We start from the raw sequence: 22,250 nt of genomic DNA on the forward strand, positions 1-22,250 counted from the left end.
TAGCTCTTAACAAGTCATTTTGGCACGCATGACAAACATTTATCAAAATTAACAAGAGTACGTCAAAAAATTTTTTGTTCATTTTTAGAACAAAGGCAATTAATGGCTTTCATCTTATGGTTAAAAGCTACATATATTTTAAAACTTCAAAGTCACTAAAAAGATATAGACTTAAATTATGTTTGAAAACATGTTTAACTTGAAATAATATGAATGTGAAGAAATAAAAGGTGATTATGACAATGGGCTTTTTAGAAAATCAGAATACATTCCACATGTGAGTTAAGTGAGTTTCTCTTTATTCAAGTAAATATTTTGATTATAATACATGAGAGTGGAAAATCACGTGACAACGGACTGTAGTCTGTGGTTTGGTGCTGCCTCCTTGCCTCTAGGATGAGTATTTTTCCTGAGGATTCTTCACAGTCTGACTTCCATACCCAACATAGGTTTCCCAGCGGTAATGCATGAGCTGTAGGGGCCACTGCCCCGTCTTCCTTCAGACGCTGTGTGCCCTTTTCTCCCACCCTGCTTATTCTCCATTATTTATAAAAGCCCTGCTCTAAAATTCAACCTACATTATTAAATTAATAAAATCAGGAGTTAGTATGTATTTTCCCACAAAGATAACATGAACTAGAACTCACAAATGAATCTTTTTTCCCTAACTTTTAAAGGATTTATATAATTTCTAAAGAGTCAGAGTAATACTTAACACAAAATATGCAAAGAACTTTATCATACTGGGTGTAAAATGTTGAAAATTGCCAATCTGCTCAAAACCTTACACTCCTGGAATAGCAATTTGCCATTGGAAACCACAGTTTACCAACAGAAGGTTGCTTTTAAATAGACAAGATAAAGCACAGTACTTGATTTGGCATAAAGTATATGAGATCATTTTTACTAATAAAGTGCTTAATTAAGATGTTCTACTACATGACTTAATTTGTCAAAGGCACAAAATGTCTCTCCATCTCTTTAAAATATTTTTATTAATTATATTACTTGTTTCAATTTATTTAATTGGAAAACTGTAATATTTTTCTTAGTAATTAAAAAAAGTACTTGAAGAATGACATTCAATTTTTATTTTCAAAACTTTGCCATGAACATACATACAACACTAAGTTTGATCCCCTTCTTGGCTGTCTCTGCGTCATGAAGCACTTGTGACAAAAACGTACACAACTGTTAGGGTAAAAGTCAACAAAGAATCAAAATATCTTCCAAAAGGGGGGCAGGGTAGGGGAAATCAATAAATTAAAAAAATTGTAGCTTTCATTTTATAAAAAATAGTTTAAATTATCTTCTTATAAATCTTTAATGCTTACAAAAGCAGGAATACATTTAAAATAGTCTTTTTCACACAGACTCATTTGTGCAATATGGTTATGGTCAGAAATCAACTAAATGATGTTTCGGTAGTCTACAATCTATTTGCAGCAGTTCCACATGAAATTTAACAAATTTACAATTCAAAAGAAAATTTTTAACGGCCAACAAGATCAGATTAGCTGTAGTTAGCTCTTGAATATCAAGCTCTCTTCTATTTAATATACTGTGCCAAAATTTAAATACAGTTCAATGATAGGCACTGGTAACAATACTTGACTATACAGTTATCACCCTTGACTACGACACTGCAGCTCAAAACATGCTTTGGTCAGTAAATTAAAAAGACAAACCAAATAACAAGGCTAGAAAAGTTGTTTGAGAACAAATTTCCTGACCTTAAGTAAACTTTAAATACATTGACAAGGCAAAGGAAAAATATGAACAAACATACTGAAAAGTTTCTATTTTTCAACCATTTGGCATTTTATATTAGTAATTTCCTTGCTTAAAATAATATTTGATATTCCTGTGTGCTGATTATCACAGTTCTCTGAATTAAAACCAAACTATAATTACCTTCTAGAACATTCAACAGTCTATGCATTAATTGCTCCTTTTGCACTTCCATGAAGATGGTCCTTCGTCTTGTAACTTTTTAAGTTTCGGTCCAAGAAAGAACCACCAACAAAATCCAATAAACACACAAATAATGGATTCCACATAATAACCATCCAGCGCTGTAACACATGAGCCACCAAGTTTTTTGCAAAGCTGTAAAAATTAAATTATAATGAATATTTCACAATTTCAAAATGACTTCAGAAATTGATGCTTCTATTTTGCAATTTAAAGGCTTAAAAATTTCTTAAAATATTTCAATACTTCACTCACTTCAAATGACAAAATATTTTAATGTATCTTCATCATTAAAGCTATTAACAGGAATTCTTTTTTTCCTTTTTGAGACAAGGTCTCGCTATGCAGTTCAGGCTGGCCTTGAGCTCATTTTGTAGCCCAGCCTGGCCTCGAACTTGTAATGATCCTCCTGTCTCAGCCTCCTAACTGCTGGGATATAGGTGTGTGCCACCATGGTGGGCTATTAACAGGATTAAAAGCAATTCTGAACTCTTGATGTAAACAATACTCATTTTCAAAATGCAGCTTTTCATATCTGGAAATGTAAAGAAATTTTCAAGGAACTCACTGTGGAAGTAACTAATGATACTTTAAAATAATTTATCTACAAACCACTTACCAGTCTTTTTTAGTTACATGAATAGCCACTGGAATTTTCCCTTTTCTGTCATTACAAACTTAGCCTTATTTATGCATTTATCAAAAGAGCAGAGATCCTAAGGGTCGGGGAAAGAGAGTCCTCCTCCATTGCTGAGATGCACCTTTAAGTGAGCTAGCCTTGCTGATACTGAAATGCTGTAACCTGTAGTTATGATGGGGCAGGGGTATTCATAGATTTCTGCACTAGACACTATGAACAGATACAATTTTTAAATAAGATATAGTATTTTTAGAGGTAAACAAAGAAATGAATATCTTAATTTTCACTTAGTATTATCTAAAATTAAAACATGCTTACCTCAACAGCATCAGGAGTTCGACAGTTCTGGTTGGAGGCCCCTACACACTCTTTCACTGTGAGGGGATCCACCAGCCAAAGAGCAACTGTAGATGGCCAGTTTCCTCCCAGGTTGGACACAGTATTTAAAAGAGTCATATATGTTCCTCCAATGAGTGGATCACTAACCTTTGCATTGAAAGCCATTATAGAAACATACATGCTGTACAATGTAACCTACAGAAAAATGTAAAACATCTTTAGTGTCGTTAGATCATTTTGGTTTTTCTTTTGGTGCTGGGGATTGAACCCAGTATTTCACACATGCTAATAAGCAAACATGTATTGAACACATAGTGAAAGTGAGGCTTTAAGATCATGGCAGTACAAAGATGAGTAAGAAAGTCTGCGCTTCTGAAGAATTCATGAGGCTAGGAAAGAAGGGAATAAATACTTACGGTAAAATGCAGTAAGTATCTTAGGAATTCCACTGTGAGTAGTCAAAGAACGTGCAACAGAAAGGGGCAGGTAAGGTGACATGAAGGATGCAAATACAAAAAGCAAAGCTTGGTATCTGCATTGCAGCCACATATATATAATATGTAAATAATATACAGAAACACTCAAGGAAATGAATATAGTTTTTCTCCTATGTATACAGAAGAAAAATAACATTTCAAACTTTATGTAGCAAAGGAATACTAAAAAACTTTTTTTTTTTGTAGTAGCGATGCCTCTTGCATTCTAGCAAGAGCTCTACCACTCAGCTATATTCTCAGCCTAAGAAAAACCTTCTTAAAAGACAAAAAGTAGCTGGGTGCAGTGGCACATGCCAGTAACTCCAGCGCTCTGGAAGGCTGAAACAGGAGGCTCACAATTCAAGAACTTGTCTCAAAAAAAATAAACAAAGGTGGAGACATAGCTCAGTGCAGAAACCCTGGTTTGGTCCCCAGTACTAAAATAACAAAAAATTGCTTACAGGCAAAAATTAACTTTCTACTTATGAAGGTGGAAACAAACCATGTTTCTAAAACAGTACCCTTTAAGTTCTGATCTAGGAGTTGTCCACAGAAAAGGAGTTCCAAAGTCAAATAAGATGGAGAGATACCAGGTCACACAAAATACAAAAGGGTTCTTCTTCTGACAATTTTTGGAATACAAATTCCTTGAGAAAGTAAGGATTTTGGCACAATTTATTCAGTTATTTTTACAGAATATCACATATTTCATTTTTTTGTAAACTGTGTGCTACTTTGTCTCAGCAAATTATGTTTTCTTTTTTTTTGCACAGGAATAGAACTCAGGACCTTGCGCTTGCCAAGCAAGATGCTGTGCTGCTGAGCTATATCCCTGACTTACGTTTTCAACCTTTTTTTATTAGTTTGCATTTGCATGTTGCAATACAAAATGATCACATTCCTCGTAAGGAGTTAGTATATGTACATAACACATCTTAATTTAGCTACATTTGTGTACTCAGAAGTTTCTAGCATGGAATGGGTGTCTGCTTAATATTTTTTATGGTTTTTTTTGGTTTTGTTTTTGAGACAAGGTCTCACTATGCAGTTCAGGTTGGCCTTGAGCTCACTTTGTAGCTCAGGTTGGTCTTGAACTCGCAACGATCTTTCTGCCTCAGCTCCCAAGTGCTGGGATTACAGGCATGTGCCACCGTGCCCAGCTGTTTAATATTTTTTAAAGGAATGATTAAGGTGCTACTTACCAAGGAGTTACATAATACATCATTCTCAAATTTACTTGGTCTTGTATCCTTTTCTCATAAAGCATTTAGTTGTTTAATTCTCTGATTACATTTTGGTAGATTCTCTAATGAAATCTAAAGCTAAATACTGTTTGGACTATAACAACCTAGTTTTTCTTTATCTAAAACAGTGAAAAATTGAACATACCTCTGAACATACTTCTTTTAACTTCTATTAGGTACCTAGCATTAACAGTGGGCAAAACAAAAACTTTTTGATATCCCAGCCTCAATTTAAAAAATATATGGTATAATCAAACATCCACTACGGATTGTAATTTAATTGTATGCAAAACAAACAAACTACTGAGATTAGCCATTAGCCACATTTTAAGTTAAGAACTAAGTAAGAAGCAAATATAACTTTCAAAGGGTTTACACTAGTTCCCAAAGAAAAACCCAAGGTGAAACACACATTAGCAATAAATGCTACTGAGTACCAGAATTACTTCTGGGCCTCTGCTATTTATTTGAATCACAATTCATTCTGCAGTAAGAGTTTAGATGAGGCTAAAGAAAAGTGGAGATCACTTCCTTTAGGAGCTACAAAGAAAAAGAAGCTACACAGAAAAAGCAGCTTCTAAAATTACAAGGACTATAGGGGCTGGGGATTTAGCTCAGTGGCACAGCGCCTGCCTGGCAAAAGCAAGGTCGTGAGTTTGGTTCCTGGTACTGGAGAAAAGACCAAAACCAAAAAAAAAAAAAAAAAAAAAAAAAAAAAAAAAAAACAAAACCCAAATAACAAAATAACAAAAAAAACCCAAAACTAAAATTACAAAGACTAAGTGGTCACTTTCAGCGACCAATCTAAACCAAAGCCTGGGATCTTTACCTAGTAGCCATGATTATTTCTCAATACTTTCAGGAAGAAAAGGTATTAGCAATTGAAGAAGCAACCCAGATCTACAGATAGACTGAGGGATACTTAGCAAGAGTAAAATTAGTTGGCTTGAAATCAATTCTAATATGTAACAAATTCTTGTTGAAGGAAAAATTTTAAAGGAGGGAATGAATAAGTAAGCAACTCCCTTTCTATAAACAGAATTCATGAAATCAAAAGCCAAAGACATACAGTTCGTCATTATGATTAAATCTAAAATTTAACATTATTTAAAGGCAGCTGTAAAAAAATTTCTTCTTTGACATAGAACAGTTTACCTCCTACAAAAGCCACAGCAAGCTTACCTGATGTAAGGCATAACTCAGCAGCACTACAATATAGTAATATATAGGGAATCCTCCTTGATGCTCTACTTTAGGAGTCCACCAAACTAGCAGAGCATATTCTAATCCAAATAATAATCTGTAGAAAAAGGAGCACCATATTAATTTTCATTTCAGGTTAAACAACAACAAAACAGAAATCTGTGTGCCAATCATAAGAAAGAAGCCTGTATCTAAACCTGTTAGGAGGTTAAAGAGATAAAAGTGCATACAGAGGACACTGACATTAAGGATGTTCTCGAAGCCTTTTTCTGTATACACTCTATACTCAGATTTTAGTGATAATGATGAATGTCCCTTATTGTAAGATTTCTTACTTTAATATGGTTTTATTTAGTTTTTACCTGTAGGGCATGGCTTTGTAAAATATGTTTAGTGGCTGGGGACCGGCAGTATATTTGCTGATAATCAGAGGCAATATTATCTGCAAAGGAACCATTGGAACTGCCAGTAATGCTAAATGTTCTTTAGGCACTCCCTCTTCTACCAATTTCAGTCCTGTTACTGCGTCTGCTGCTGAAAAACCAACCTGTAATACAAAAACAGAAAAGTATTTTAATTTATGACTTACAAAATGTTTTCCTACAAGTATTCTTTAAGAACCATCAATTTCACTGTTGACTCATGACAGCTACAAGCATCATACTGTTATATCTGATAAAACAATTTATAGAAGGCATATTCTGCCCTATATCTTAACTAATGATATTTAGTAAAAACAACAAAAAATTTACTACCTGTATTTATGTAATGGTCTAATTAAAACTAAATTTCCACTTCAAAAAAGTCCAACCTGTTATAATAATGTGTCAAAAATTCTCAAGTCTAAAAGTAATTAACCTTAAATAATTCTGGGTAAGTGATATATATATATATATATATATATATACATACACATACATATATATATGTTTTTGATAATTTCTGAGAGATCATAATGAAATTTCCTAAGGTCATTTTCTTTTCTTTGTCTTTTTGAGACAGGGTCTGCTATGCAGTTCAGGCTGACCTTGAGCTCACTTTGTAGCCCAGGCTGATCCGGAACTCACACTGATCCTCCTGCCTCAGCCTCCTAAGTGCTGGGATTACAGGGGTGAATCACCACGCCCAGCCATCTGATGTTTTTAAAGTAATTCTAAGAAAACATTATTGCAGAGGTTGAATAAAATGGGGAAGAAATACTATAGTTAGATCAGTTTTACAAACAATAATGAAAAAGTAAGGATGATAAAAGTAGTGGGTAAAAATCTGAAGTAAACGAGGTATTTAGGTAGTCTCAAGGTATCTACTCATAAATTAGTGGATTTTTTTTAATGACCCAAGGTCAACAGTATGCTAGGCAACGGCTTTACCATGATGTTCTACTCTCATCCCAAATTAGTTTTTAATTATAAAAGGTAGTCACCTTTTATAGTCACCTTTGCAATGACTAACAAAGTAAACGAGTCAAAAACAATAGTTAAGGGGATAGAGAGTTATAGTGTGGCTCCTTCTAGAATTCCCTTAAGACATCAAAATAGTACTTCTGTGATATGCCTGCCACATATACATAACCTGAACACAAGCATGACAAAATGAGACCAATGTGAATGAAAAGCCATTCTACAGAAAAATTGCCATGTATTCTTTTTGGGGCTTTTGTTTGTTTGTTCTGCTTCTGCTCTTCCTTTTTTTGGTGTGTGTGTGGTGTTGAAGATTGGACTTGGTGCATACAAGCCAAGCACTCTACCACTGAGTTCCACATCTAGCCTCCAAACTGGAATGAATCCTTAAACAATGTCAAGGTTATGAAAAACAAAGAAAGGCTCATACCAACCAAATGTAACGCGTGATTCTTGATTGGATCCCTGGCCAGGAAAAAAATAAAGTTATAAACGCTGTCATTGCTACAACTGGTAAACCTCTGATAAGGCAGTGAATAGATAATATTACCAATCTTAAATTTCCAAAATTTTGGATAGTGGTTTCCTAAGTTCCTAAAACCTGTTTACAGGAAACAGGTTTTAATGGGTGCATATGCAAATTACTCTGAAATATTTCAGAAGAAATATGGATACATACATAGAGAAGAGAAAATCTATAGAATAAAGAACTAGAACTAATTGTTAATAATTTAAAATTTTGATGAAGGATACATGGAAGTTCTTTCCATTAGTAAATTTTCAGTAAGTGTAAAATTATATAAATATTTTTAAAAAATAAAATTGGTATATGTTTCAACTTCTTGGAATGGTACCAAAGAGCATATTTCACTGAAATACATTAAAAGTCAGGAATATTTCAGTACAGTCCAGCAAAGAATTTTACTTATATTTTATCTATTTTCTTTGTAAAAATGAGATAGCCAAATAGACTTTATCATTCATTAAAATTTGTAAAAAAAAAAAAAAAAATTTGTATGCTAGGAGATATTTGTAATATACATATTAAAACGTTTATATCCAAAATATGTTAATTTTTTACAAATATTAAGAAAAAGGCTACTCTGAATATTCAAATGACCAGTGATAATATGAAAAGATACTCATACTTCTTTAATCATCAGGAGAATGTAAATCATAACGATAACAATATGCCTCTACACACTCCCTAGAAAGGCTGATATTTAAAAGATAGGAGCTGGGCGTGGTGGCACACGCCTGTAATCCCAGCACTTGGGAGGCTGAGGCAGGAGGATTGTTGTGAGTTCGAGGCCAGCCTGGGCTACAAAGTAAGCTCAAGGTCAGCCTGAACTGCATAGCAAGACCCTGTCTCAAAAAGACAAAAAAAAAAAAAAAAAAAAGATGGTATATGTTTCTAAGGATATAATGCAGTCAACTCGCACTGCTAAAGGTACGAAAGATTGCAATAGCTTTGGAAAACTGGCAATATATTCTATGCATTTCCTATGGGCCCATAATTCCACTCCTATGTATTTACCTATCTGAAATACATGACTATGTCCAACAAAAGTCATGTATGTGAATGTTACACAAGCACTATTCATAATAGATCTAAACATTTGTTGGCTGAATGGATAGTGGCATATTCATACAGTGAAATATTGTACAGCCACAAAATGAACAAACTATTGTTATAAATAAAAATATGAGCAAACTATGCAAAGATTATATATTGCAGTCCATTTATATAAAACTTAAGGAAAATTAATTACAGTATTAAAAATTATGAGAAATGTTTACTTTAAAAGGACAACATAGGATTATCACCTCTGTAATTAAAGTACCTCTTTAAGGCTGGGGATATAGCTCAGTGGCACAAGTGCCTGCCTAGCAAGCACAAGGTCCTGAGTTCAATTCCCAGTACCAAATAAAGAAAAACATAAAGTACCCTGTTATACATTGCTAGGGGTAGTATAAATTAGTACAACATTTTAAAACAACTTAGTAGTCATATTCCCTGACCTACTAATTTCCTATTTACAAATACTGAAAAATATTCAGAATAGCAAATAAAGGCTCATGCACAAAAATGTTCACCAATGCATTTTTATAATTAAAGAGATAAGCAAATTAAATGTACAAATAGAAAAATGCCTGAGCAGATTATAGCAAATTTAACTCACTATGAGTATTATGTTGCTATTAACAAGTAAGCTTTCAGTCAGGTGTGATAGCACAGGCCTGTAATCCCAGCATGCAGGAGACTGAGGGAGGTGGATCACCACAAGTTTTAGGCCAGTCAGGGCTACAAAGTGAGTACAAGGCCAGCCTGGAAACTTCTAAATGATGTAATGAGATAATATTATCTTGAACTGTTCAGTATGTCTAAACTCTCCTTCCCTATCACTGACAACAATTAAGTTATTTTCTCTAAGGCTATCAAAAGATAGCTGTAAAGTGTTTATGCAGATAGGTTTAAGTATATAAAATGAAAACTCTATAAATTTCTAGGTTTGGGAATATTAATTCCAAGAGTAGCAATAGCTCACGTAACAAAATATACATTTTAAAATTAGCCGGGCATGGTGGAGCCCACCTGGAATCCCAGCACTCTGGGAAGGCGAAGCAAAAGAATCATGTTTGAGCTCAGCCTGGGCGACTTAGCTATTCAACAAGAACTTGGCTCAAAAATAAACAGAAGTCTAGGGATGTAGCTCACTATGAAGACTCTGGGCTCAATTTCCAGCATGACACACGCATGCACACACAAAAAAGCCTTTTAGAACTGTGACACATTTTAATATAGAATAAAAGTAATCCCACTTAACCTGTTTCCTTTAACTATTTCAAAAAATATTAGGGGCTGAAGATCATGGCAGGAGGTTCAGGGCCAGCCTGGGGTACATAATGAGTTCCAGGCCAGCCAGGAATACATAGCAAAACTGTCTCAAAACACCAAATTCAATGGATTTTTAAATAGACTTCTAATACTGATACACTTCCATATATTAGTAAATCTTGTTCTCAGTAAATAATTTTACTAATCCCAACATTAAAGGTATATTCATTATAACAGCAGAGAGTTATTACTTTTTCTTTTTTTTATTTTAAAGAGAATTGAAAGAAAAAGCACAATAGCAAAATGCCAACAACACAGACAAAAACAAAACAAAGCAAAAACAGTAAGAATGATACAGGGTTTCAGAACAAAATGATAAGGACTAACAGTGGTTATTATATCACGTATTTTTCTCTTCATTGGAGCTGGTCAGATTACCAGATGTAAGAATGCAAGGCTATTACTTTTCAAAGCCATTCACTTCCATTCCAAGCATTAATATTGTTAATTAAAATTTTAGTTATTAGAAGTTCTTCCCATATTGACATTTTTCTTTTCAAGACCCCCAAGACATTTAGCTTACTCTGAAATTGTTCTGATGTGATCATATCTTTTAAAATACATTTAATAAACAGGAAATATTGTTTTTCATTGTTAAATTCTAATGATAATAGAAAAGGAACTGACAATATGGAAAGTCATTGAAGGCAGTCCATGACATTGATCATCATACAGAATGGTAAATTTGTTTTATCAATTTCTTACCTTTGAGGTTAGAATCAGAAGGCAAAATGTCAGTACTGCTGGCATTTTTATAATTGCAAAAAGCAGCTTGTAAGTATCTGTGATCCCCTGTGTTTCTTCTTTTACCACTGATACTTCTTTGTTTTCTTTTTTCAGAAGGGCAACTAAAGTTGTTGTTATTAAAAATACAGTTCCCCAGAAAAAAAGAAAATCTGAAATTAAGAATATTTTAAATCTATAAGTAACTTTTAAAATGACATAACTTTATTGATGCTAAATAATTCTGTATAAAACTTTTCCTCAACTTAAAAACAAACAAAAAACTTTTAGATGCCTATTTATTATGCTCAAGGCATCATTCCAGGCACAAAAGATAAAACAATCCTAAACTTTTAAACATACATTTGATAGATCCAAAATAAAAAGCAGCATTTAACAAGAAAAAAAAGCATTACGGATATTTCGTATATAACGGAGTTGAATGAAACAAAATCCTATTGTGTCATTTTATTCCAGGAAAGTGCTAGGGGTGGGACATGATTTCCACATCCTATAGCATCCACTAGTCATACTTCCATACCATCTGTTATGACAAGCCAGACAATAAACAACAGATGATTATTTACATTAGATTCCCCTTTTTAAGTTTTCTAATGGTTTTAATCTGTTTAAGCATGACCTTCTCTAGGTATGGAATGGGGACCAAACAGTACTGTTGGGTTGTTTCAGTGAAAGAGTGCTGGACCATAAGCTATTACCTTTGGACAAATTTAGTGGTGGGAGTGGATAATGGTCTGGGAGAGTCTGTTAAACAGTCAGCTAAAAAAATAATAGTAAAAATAGAGGCATTACTTTATTTTTTCATTTAATTTTTCTTTTGGTACTGAGACCTGAACTCAGGGCTTTAAGCATGTTAGGCAAGCACTCTATCGTTTGCCTACATCCTCAAACGCCCTCCATTTTTTTCATTTGTTTTGGAGACAGGTCTTGCTAAGTTGTCTGAGCTGGCCTTGAAATTGTGATTCTCCTGCCTCAACCTCCTGAAGGTTAGCTTAGATTATAGGTATGCAGCATTGTGCCTGCCTACAGGCACTACTAATTCAGTGCATACCATGTGCCATAAACACGAAATATATCTTATGTATATCATTTTCTCACCACACCTGGCTGCAGAGACACATCCATCCTTCCCAGCATGGTCATGCTGATTAAGGCCCCTTTCCTGCTGTCTACCACCACCAGTCTCCTTGATCGGTGTTTTGGGACAGGGAGCAGAGCCTGATTTGTTGGGACCTCCCAGAGCTAAAGCTTTCATTTGAAAATTCTGGTAACTTCATTTAACTCTTGAATATTACTCACAAAGCTGGGCCCGGTGGCACACACCTGTAATCCTAGTACTGGGGAGATTGAGGCAGGAGATTGCCTCTAGTTTGAGGCCAGCCTGGATTACACAGTGAATTCAAGGCCAGCCTGGACTACATAGTGAGATCTTGTCTTTAAAAATAAAAAAATTAAATTACAAAAACAGGATTATTCCTACTTCATACATAAACATGATCACAAGCCAGAAAGTGCCAGATGGGGGATTCAAACTCAGGTCTAGTTTTAAAGCAAGAATATTTTCCATTATACTGCCTAGATGTGCAGATATACCCAGACCAAGTAGGTGCTCTTTTCTATCATCCAGAAATACCTGAACAAAAGGGAATATATTTTAGTTCTAACCATGATGTGTGAAACACAGATATCTGACTATATTTCTTTAAAGTGCCTATCTACATACTCCCTCTTCTCACTGCCATCTCCCCTTTGGTGGTATCCCAAAGGGTATACCAATCAATAGGATAAACAAATTCTACGAATCTTCTGAAAGAATCCATTGTATCCATGAACTTACAAAGAAATATTTTAATACTAATACATATATTGTAGAGAAGGTAACATTTCCAGGGATGTTTATGGTAAAACACTAGTCTTACAAAAAACTTTAAAGGCTTTTGTTTAGGCCCTCAGACCTTCTGTGTCACTCTCTTTCACTGTTAGAAGGGGTGGAAATATTTTTTTTTTTGTTTGTTTTTTCTGGTTTTTCTCCGGTACCGGGAACCAAACTCACGACCTTGCGCTTGCCAGGCAGGCGCTTTGCCGCTGAGCTAAATCCCCAGCCCGGGGTGAATTTAGGTCCACAGTCTGTTACAAATGTCCTTGGCTGAGACTGGGTTCTCCCTCCTGCTTGCTGTCTCTTACAGTAAGGAAATTCATTTTAGTTTTGAATGCAGGGGAAAACAAAAGGTTAAGTTTTTGTTTTAAATTAGTGTCTGACTTTCCTTTCTCCTTCTTTTGGCACAGCTCTCTACTTGAACAGAACCTGAAGGAACTTGGGATGCACACCATCCACTTCAAGGCGCTCAACTTCACAGTAAAGAAAACAGAGAAAGTGGTAGTGTGTGTCTAGTACTGGGTCACCAGCTGAATCTTAGCAGAAATAAACCTTTCTTTTATGTCACAATTATTTCTCTTAAGCATTTGCTGAAAATATCTAACCTGCTGCAGAGAACTCATAGAAAATGCTGTTTTGATTATACAATGTAATAATCTTACTTAGGGATTAAGTTTTTAAAAGATAGCATTTAATGCAAAAATAGAGTAAATACAAAATGAATCTTTAAACCTTCTGAATTCCTTATATTTCCTAACCACTAAGGGTGGTGTCACATATGAGATCTCATAGCATTTCATTAACTCCGGTAGCATCAGGTTTTTTCCAGGGGTGGAAAAGACCATTGTTTCTTTAAATCAACACCAGATGAAGCAGATGACTTCCTATATGGGCCATGCTGCTCCAAAACACTAGGCTCCGGGCTGGGGATTTAGCTCAGCGGCACAGCACCTGCCTGGCAAGCACAAGGTCGTGAGTGCGATTCCTGGTACTGGAAGAAAAACAAAAACAAACAAAACAAAACAAAAAAAACCAAAACACTAGGCTCACACTCAGCCCAGAATGTAAGGACTGATGCTAAGGAGCTAACAGCATCAGTTCTCCTAAATCATGCTAACCCTGGGACTTCTGTTACTTAATAGATGGAAATGAATGGCTTTAAAAAATAAATATGTTCTGGCTAGGTACAAAATTTACCCTAGGTAAGCACATGTATCTCCATTCGGATGGAATGATGCTATGCTATGTCTTCACAGCTTAGTGTGATGGAACATGCCTGTAATCACAGCAAGTGGGAGGCTGAGGAAGAAGGATCACTGCAAGTTCGAGCCAGCTTGAGCTACATAGTGAGTTCAAGGCTAGTTTAACTACATGGAGAGACCTTATCTAAAAAAAAAAAAAGTTTAAAAAATGGAAAACTTAAATATATTAAAGTTTTAAGATCATGCTAGGAGTAAGAAATGTAAGTCAATGTAAGACAATGTAAACAATTAAAAAAATTAGAAATCTTTTTTTTTTTTTTTTGGTTTTTCTCTGGTACCAGGAACCGAACTCACGACCTTGCGCTTGCCAGGCAGGCACTTTGCCACTGAGCTAAATCCCCAGCCAAAAATTAGAAATCTTTAGGCATGTTAAAATCACCTATTCTGTAACTTAACTGATGACCACTGGATTTCAGCCAGGGAGAACAGTACATAAAAGGGAAAAGGAGAAGAATGAAATTAAAAAGCATGTATATAATGCAAGATTTATCTACAATTGTGGCTAAAAGAATAAAACAAGGATTTTGTATTTTACATTTTTAATTTTCCAGGATCAAAATGGCCCTTTGTATTAGATAGTCTATTTTGTCTTCTCAAATTAAGTTATAGTTTTTAGGAACATGTGAACAGTCAAAGTAGGACTTTGCTTGTAACTAGTGAGGGTCTATGAGTCTTTCATAATATATTTATACATTAAAAGCTAATACAATTGACCTATAAATATGCCTCAATAAAATTAGAAGTGAAATTCAGAGTAAGATATATGTCAAATAAATGGATTTAAAGTTTGCAGTATATTTTGTAAGTAGACTGTCCACACAAAAGCATTTCCTTAGTTCTTCCCATAACCAAACAAACAATACTACACTTATCCTTTGCTTTGTATTTAAAAAGAAAAAAGGCTTTACGACCTTCCTTCTCGGGTGTGGGTCTCTGATTTTTTTATATATAATTCCTTCTGAATCTACTAACCTCAGCATTCCCCTACTTATCTCATTTTACTACAAGGATCCCAACTTAAAATTTAAAAATAAATTCAAATTTACTCCATTTTTCTACATGGATATGTAAGATTTACCAGATTTGTTCAAAGGGTCCACTGAAGGCAAAAAGGGAGCTAAACTTAAAGATTTCATACTATATACGGAGTAATAGCTAGAAATGAACTTTTAAAAATAAACATTAAAAAAATTTAAAAAATTAAAAATAAAAAGAAATGAATTTTTGAGGTAATGGATTTTTTAATTTTTAAAAAATACATTTTACCTTAAATGATTATACAAATGTGAAATTTTTTGTGTACTATAGTATGAATTTGAAAACATGCATAGACTTCAAATCATAACCACAATTAAGATATAGTTCTACCACTCCCCCAAAACTCTCTGATATGTTCATTTATACTCACCTGACGTCTCCCTCACACACCCCTAGCAATTATAGATCTGTCCTCTATCCCTACACTTTTGTCATTTTGAGAATGTAGAGTAATGTTTCAAGCCTAGATATGACTGCTAAAGGATTATAGCCTATGAATGAATAAATGGTTTAACCAGTAATAGGCCAATTAGCACGCTGAGATTCTATAACAAGCATTTCTAGTTGTAAAATATATAAATGAGAACTGTTTCTGAAAGTAAAGCAAAGTAATCATCACTAAGTAGGAATTAATGGTCCTGCTTTGTTTCTATTTTTTCTTTCTTTGGTACTGGGAATCAAACTCACAACCTCACGCTTGCCAGGAAGGCGCTGTGCCGCTGAGCTAAATCCCTAGCTTGCTTTCTTTCCTATTGAAAGCAGGAATGTCTTTAAAATAGCTGCTATTTTATTAACATCACAAGCTTGATTAGATTCATACTTACAGCGTTTGCTTTTTCAAAGTAACATACCCTTTTCCTGTGATTGATTATTACATGTGCAAGCCTATCAAAAAACCTTACTATAAACTCTAATATCGGGCAACACATTTGGGACCCCTCCTGTCTCTCAGGAGCTACTCCTAGTCTCCATTCCTTTTCTCCAGGAAATTTTCCTACTCCTAAAACAAAACAAGACAACATAAAACAAAACAGAACCTTCTAGTACCTTTACTTCTCTTCTCTAGTGTCTAGCTACCCCGCTCCCAAATGCCAATATGCTGCTCCCCATTGAGCTTCTTCTAATCATTATTGTTACTACTGCTACTAGAGAAGTCTCAAATACCAGATCACAGGATGGATATAGCCTAATGATTTGTTTTATATGAAGTTAATAAGTGTTTTAAATTAGGAAATAAAAATGGACTTCACAGCTTTTGTTGAACATGTAAAAGGCCTAACAATTCTGAAATCCTACTGCCACAAGAATTTATTGGATTGAAACTCCTTGCTTTCAGAAGGGTATGAGGACTGGGGATGTAGTTCAGTGGTACAAGCGCCTGCCTGACAAGCGCAAGGTCCTGAGTTCAATTCCCAGTACCCACATACACACAAAAATAAATAAATAATCAGTGAACATTACAAAAAACCCACAAAAACAGAAGGGTATGAATTTCTTAGGTCCTCATTGTCCCCTCCAACTCCTACAGTCTTGCACCAACTCTGTTGACTCATTTACATTATCCATCTACCCACAGAGTCATTTTGGTTTGCAAATCTCCACAATAACCTAGGAGTTACTTGGGAGAAGAACATTCTGATATTGTAATAAATTATAACACCTATCACCCAGCTAGCATCAGATAGGCATTCAGTGATGAGTAATAAATGACAAAAGCTGATTTAAAAATTAAAACAGCTGGGCATGATGGTGAGCCCCTGTAATCCCAACAACAGGAGGCTCAGACAGGTTCCAACCCAGCCTGGACAACACAGCAACTCAGAGAGAGTCAGAGAGAGTCAGAGTCAGAGACTCTGACTCAAAATAAATTAAAAAAAGGGAGCTGGAGATGTTGCTCAGTGTGAAAGCCCTGGGTTGAATACCGTAAACCACCAAAAAATTAATTCATTAAAGGGAAAAACTTTTAGTATAACAGTTCTGGGAATTAGTCATTTTAAGAGTGGGATGGTGCTTTTTAGAAATCAAGAGTCACAGTGCAAGGGGCTGGGGATTTAGCTCAGTGGCACAGCGCCTGCCTGGCAAGCGCGAGGTCATGAGTTTGATTCCTGGTACCGGAAAAAAAACAAAAACAAAAAAACAAACAAACAAGAGTCACAGTGCTACATTTCCCTGGTAGAAAAGCCCAGTCAGCACATATTATATTAGGTCTCAAGTTTTCCTTGAGGTTTTTCCTAATTTCCTACCAACAATAGGAAAAACAGATATGGAGTTAAGAAGAGTAAGCTACAAATATATATGTACCTCTAACTTGTCACTTTGACCTCAGTTTCTTCATCTACAAGAATGAAGAAATTGAAATACATGATCTTTTCAAGTAACAAAACTTTATGTTCCAATCTTTATGCTCCGCTGCATTACTTTCACCTTTTTTGCAGCTTAGAAGATTCTCTTTTTTTTTTTTTTTTTTTTTTTTTTTTTTTTTTTTTTTTTTTCTCCGGTACCGGGAACCGAACTCACGACCTTGCGCTTGCCAGGCAGGCGCTTTGCCGCTGAGCTAAATCCCCAGCCCCCTAGAAGATTCTCTTTGCCTGTAAGGATTCTTGAAAAACAAAGAGGGTAAGGAAAGAAAAAGCTACTCCTGCATTCAGGACTGTCACAGATCTGTGAAAGTAGGAAAAAGACAATCCCAGCATGATCAAGGCTTTGTTTCTAAGGGATTACACTTTCTATCCTTCCTGGTCTAAACTTGCTATCTGTTTTCCAGATGCTAAATACTGTTCTTTCTCAGTACGGTAAACTCCCTTTGGCAGTATATATACTCAATGTACTCCATCTCTGCTTACCTATTACATGCAAAACGTAGTCACAGCACAAATTTAGAATTTTTAAAATGATGCCTCCTTTTAATGCTCAGCTTTTCTAAACAATGCCTCAATGTTTAGCTCTTCTTTAATTATGTTTCCTTCCTGTGATTCTTTCTGTGTTCTTTAAATTCCTCAAAACCATTGGTTAGGGCTGGAGACTTAGCCCAGTGATAGAGCACTTGTCCAGCATGAACGAGCCCTGGATTCAATTCCGAGCACCGCACATACAAACAGGCAAAACAAAACAAAAAACCCAACCTTAATGGCTAAATACTAAGTTTGATAAAGTACAAAACTATAAATCTGACATATATAATCATTTACAGGAGAATAAAACAACAAGAACTCTTTAACTCTTAACTAAAATGTCTGAACCAAAGATGGGAGCCCACTACATAAAAATTAAATTAAGTTTGGTGATGCACACCTGAAGTCCCAACTCTGGGAGGCTGAGGCAGGAGGATTAGAAGCTCAAGCCCAGCCTGGGCAACTTAGCAACACTGTCTCAAAATTTTAAAAAGCCCGGGAATGGAGCTCAGGGCAAAGGTCCTGGTTTGATCCCTGGTACTGGGAAGGGGGAATGGCTAAAAAGTGGCTTTTGGGCTCTGCAAGAGAACAAAGTGCATATTGCAGTTACTGGAACAGCTACTCACAAGAACAAATCAATCCAAACCCAGCAGAGAACGAAGTCAGATGTTAACTGCAATGCAAAGCCTGACGCCCACTGGCTGGCAAGGTTGGGCTCCTCTGAAATGTTCCTCTCCCCCACTCCTTGTTGGTAGAGCTCTTACTCGTAGGAGGCCCTTAGGATGCTGTCACGTAGTCAGCTCAGTAACGTCTGCATAAATTAACCCTGCTCTGTTCACCTACAGACTAGATGAGGACTGCTAGCACAAGATTAGGGGTGGAAACGGATCAGAAGGCAAGGTGCTAGAAAACGCAGTCCGCCAAAACATCAAAGGAAATGTGAGCCACGTGAGTGAGACTTTTAAAAAACGTGCATGTGTATATTAAGGAAGTGCCCATGGATCCCGAGATTGCAGGGTTTTGTTATTTTATCTGTTGCCTCTGTTTACTGCGAAGTACTGATCAATTATGAATGCTCCGATGTAGTCATCTTACTTTACTGACACTTCAAGGAAGCCCACTTTAAGGAAACAGAAAACATAACGAGTCATTAACCACAACGATTTCCAGTGAATTAAATAATGAACTTCCCCTTAAAGTATCAAAAGAATTCACAAATGTAAAACAAGCCTAACAGCATAATAGCTAAAATACACTACCTGAAAGAGTAACAATTCCCTTAGGTTGAGGTTGAAACCGCAAGTATTTGTTACAAAAGTCGGGAGATTCAAGAGCCAAAAACAAAACATTGCCCAAAAAGTAGCCTGCTGTTTGGCCCACCGAATTGCAAGTGGAAGCATAACCCACGTTTTCGCGGGACAACATCGTCAAAGCCCAGCCATCCACAGCGATGTCCTGAGTGGCGGCCAGGAATTCAAATAAAAAGAATGTCACAGTGAGAGAAAACACATCTGGTGTTCTGCCATCGGTATTCCCGAGGAAATGATCCACTTGAGTGGATAAAAAGATCATGAAGAGTCCTAGTATATACTGTGTAGGGACAAGCCAAGATTTGCGGCGACCGAAGCTCTTGAAATAAACTGCATCAACCAACGGCGCCCACAGCAATTTGAGACTAAAGGGCCAAAACACAAAACTGAAGAATGCTTGATCTGTATAGCTGACGTTTTTGCTCTGCAAAATGAGTGGGATGCTCCCGGCCAGGCCTAAGGGGATGCCCTGAAGCACGTAAAGAAAGAGCAGTAGCAAAATGCTGCTTATTTCCGCTCGACAGCTCCGCGGGGCTCTCAAGAAGTCACCGATGTCAGCATCCTTCAGAAGCGCTTCCCTGTCCTCTTCCCCGCCCACCGGGTCGGACTGACTGTCGTCCCAGCTGCCCGGCGGCAGGGGGCCGGTCTTCATATCCAGGGAATGGTTGAAAGTCCCGGGCCGCCGCTGGCGACTGCTGTCCTTGTGGGAGACGGTGGGCGACATATCAGAGACGAGGCAGAGGCCCGTCTGTGGCGGGCCCAGGCTGAGCGTTTTGGATCTGTTCTAGTCCCAAGTCCAAGGCAGCCGCTCTGGACCAGGGTCTCGGTGGTTCGAGGAGAGGGGACAGGGCGCGGAGCGATAAGGGCACTTCGGCCGGCCGTCCAGAGTGCTGGAGAAGGGAGCCAGTCCCCCGGCTGGTGGCCCAGGCGGTGCCAGGGTAGGTGCCCCTGGGAGCGGCTTCAAGGAACCCGACCGAGGCTCCCGGGCAGCCGCGCCGGGCTCAGGACGGGACAAGGGGGCCGTGGTGCTGCGAAGAAAATCTGCTTCTAACTGGGGGGAACCGAAGGAGGGCGACCAAAAGGCCTTTCTCCCAACCCACCTCCGGCTCTCGCCGCCACCAATGCGGCAGACAGCACTTTCTCCACCGCACTCCAGAAGTACCAGATAACTTCCTGCCTCGCGCTTCAGGAAGTGGTCCCTGTCTCAAATTGGTCCCTACCGTGCCTCCTAAAAAAGCCAATCAGGACACTCTATCGTGGCCCAGCTGGGAAACAACGCTTAGTGGGAACCCTTAATCCACGGGGCCTGGACCTCGGAGGAGGTTTAGCTCGGGCGCACCGTGCGGCGGGGGCGGGGCGCAGAGCGAGCTCCGGCTCTGAGAGCCGGTGCTGGTCTGGCAGGCGTGGGCCTCGGTCATTGGGCGGACGCTGTCACGTGACCGCGGGTTGCGCTGGCGGCGCAATAATAAAAGGCGCAGCGGATGAAGCTGCGGTAGGTGAGGTTGTAGTAGGTACCGGAGTTGTTTGTGGTCCGGGGAAGGACGAGGCCGAGCTCTAGGCTGGAAAGCGTGAGATACAGTTGCTTTTGAGGGCTGGGCCGCAAGAAAGGCTTGAAGGTTGAGCAGTTTCGGTATCCGGAGGCCGCTGCTGGAGAGAAGCCCGGTTTTTCTGCAGTGGTCTCTCCAGCGGAGCGGGAGAGGGGAACTTCGTGACGGGCTCCCGTTAGGCTGCGTGTCTGGGGTGAATTCGGAAACTCGTTACGTTTGTTTTTGCGCTACTGTACAGGACCTTTTATAAGCCACCGTTCCGTTGGCATCTTTGGTTATGCATTTTAAGTGGTTTTCCTGTCTTAGGCGTTTTGGCAAAGCATTACAAACACTTGGAAATACTGAGAAATCAGATTTAATATTTAAGTGATAGCCAAGACAGATTTTCCAAAAATTTTATTAAGTAGCCGCTTGTGCAGTTTTCGGACATCACTGCTAACGTGTTAAGATAGTAATACTTTTTTTTTTTTTTTTAATTCTGTGCAGGAAGGAGGATACAGGAAGATCCCGAATTTGAGGCCAGCCCGGGTTACTTAGTGGAAACCCCTCCCCGCAAAAGAAAAAAATTGCGTTAAAAAAAAACCTTAATTTTGCCTTGATTGTTGTTCTGTGCATACATTGGTCTTAGCGTTTTTTACTTCTTCAACAGTCAGTTTGCTCCACAAGAATTTGAGTCTTTAGCTGGGGATGTAGCTCAGCGGCACAGCGCCTGCCTGGCAAGCGTGAGGTTGTGAGTTCGATTCCTGGCACCAAAAAAAAAAAAAATAATAATAATTGAAGGCTTTTTTTTTTTTTAACAGAAAATGGCAACTATAAAGTGCTCTCATCTTTGTTAATGAGAATAGCCTGCAGGGTTATCCAAGTGAAGACAATCATGATTCAGTTAACCTACTCATGAAAGAGGTTTAGATTGTTCTAGATTAAAGCTAACCTTACCTGTGTCATGGACGACTTAGTTAACCAAAATCTCATTTGTGATAAATATAAAATAGAGTTTATAATCTCTGTTTCAGAATCATGAAAGTTAATGAGTGCAAATTATAGAGCCATACACAGTAGATGGATGTTTTCAAAGATAAAATATTTAATGAGCTTATATTTATGTTTGACTTTTTCCTTTACTTTGATATAATTATATATATGTTTATATAATGTATATTATATATAATTATATTTATGTTTGACTTTTTCCTTTACTTTGATATAATTATAGACTCGCAGGAAATTGTGAATGTACTTTTCACTCAGCTTCCCTCAAGGGTAAACATTTTAAATACAGTATACTGCAACAGGCTGGGCAGGGTAGCTCACACCTGGAGTCCCAGCACTTGGGAGGCTGAGGCAAGAAGGTCACTGAGTTCGAGGCCAGTGTGAACTACACAGCAAGACCTTCCCTCAAAAAATCTA

General features: G+C 37.2%; 1 protein-coding gene and 1 long non-coding RNA gene across 3 annotated transcripts; one reads left to right on the forward strand and one right to left on the reverse strand.

Moving 5' to 3' along the window:
- Positions 1-278: 278 nt before the first annotated feature.
- Slc33a1 (solute carrier family 33 (acetyl-CoA transporter), member 1) lies at positions 279-20,767 on the reverse strand. 2 transcript variants are annotated; one of them, XM_005393071.2, is made up of 7 exons: positions 19,246-20,767; positions 10,881-11,071; positions 6,239-6,423; positions 5,856-5,973; positions 2,933-3,148; positions 1,915-2,109; positions 279-1,191 (listed from the first exon to the last, which is right to left on the reverse strand). In XM_005393071.2, exons 1-6 carry the CDS (start codon positions 20,018-20,020, stop codon positions 1,942-1,944), a joined length of 1,653 nt encoding a protein of 550 aa, XP_005393128.1. In that variant the 5' UTR covers positions 20,021-20,767; the 3' UTR covers positions 279-1,191; positions 1,915-1,941. The 2 variants fall into 2 exon arrangements, with proteins under 2 accessions (XP_005393128.1, XP_005393127.1); XM_005393070.2 differs by having other exon boundaries at positions 279-2,109; positions 19,246-20,766.
- A 31-nt stretch (positions 20,768-20,798) lies between these two features.
- On the forward strand, positions 20,799-21,442 carry LOC102016329. Its single transcript, XR_262461.1, has 2 exons — positions 20,799-21,036; positions 21,330-21,442. It is a non-coding gene; the product is annotated as an uncharacterized LOC102016329 (long non-coding RNA).
- Positions 21,443-22,250: the final 808 nt, after the last annotated feature.

This window comes from Chinchilla lanigera, unplaced genomic scaffold (assembly GCF_000276665.1).
Source record: "Chinchilla lanigera isolate Chin_1 unplaced genomic scaffold, ChiLan1.0 scaffold00047, whole genome shotgun sequence".
NCBI classification, from domain to species: domain Eukaryota; kingdom Metazoa; phylum Chordata; class Mammalia; order Rodentia; family Chinchillidae; genus Chinchilla; species Chinchilla lanigera.

Coding starts and splice junctions, on each gene's coding strand:
- Slc33a1 (XM_005393071.2), bottom strand. CDS start 20,020: ATGTCGCCCACCGTCTCCCACAAGGACAGCAGTCGCCAGCGGCGGCCC. Junction 3,149..5,855: donor TGAGTTATGCCTTACATCAG/GTAAGCTTGCTG, acceptor ATTTTTCTGTAG/GTTACATTGTACAGCATGTA. Junction 2,110..2,932: donor GAACTCCTGATGCTGTTGAG/GTAAGCATGTTT, acceptor TAATTTTTACAG/CTTTGCAAAAAACTTGGTGG.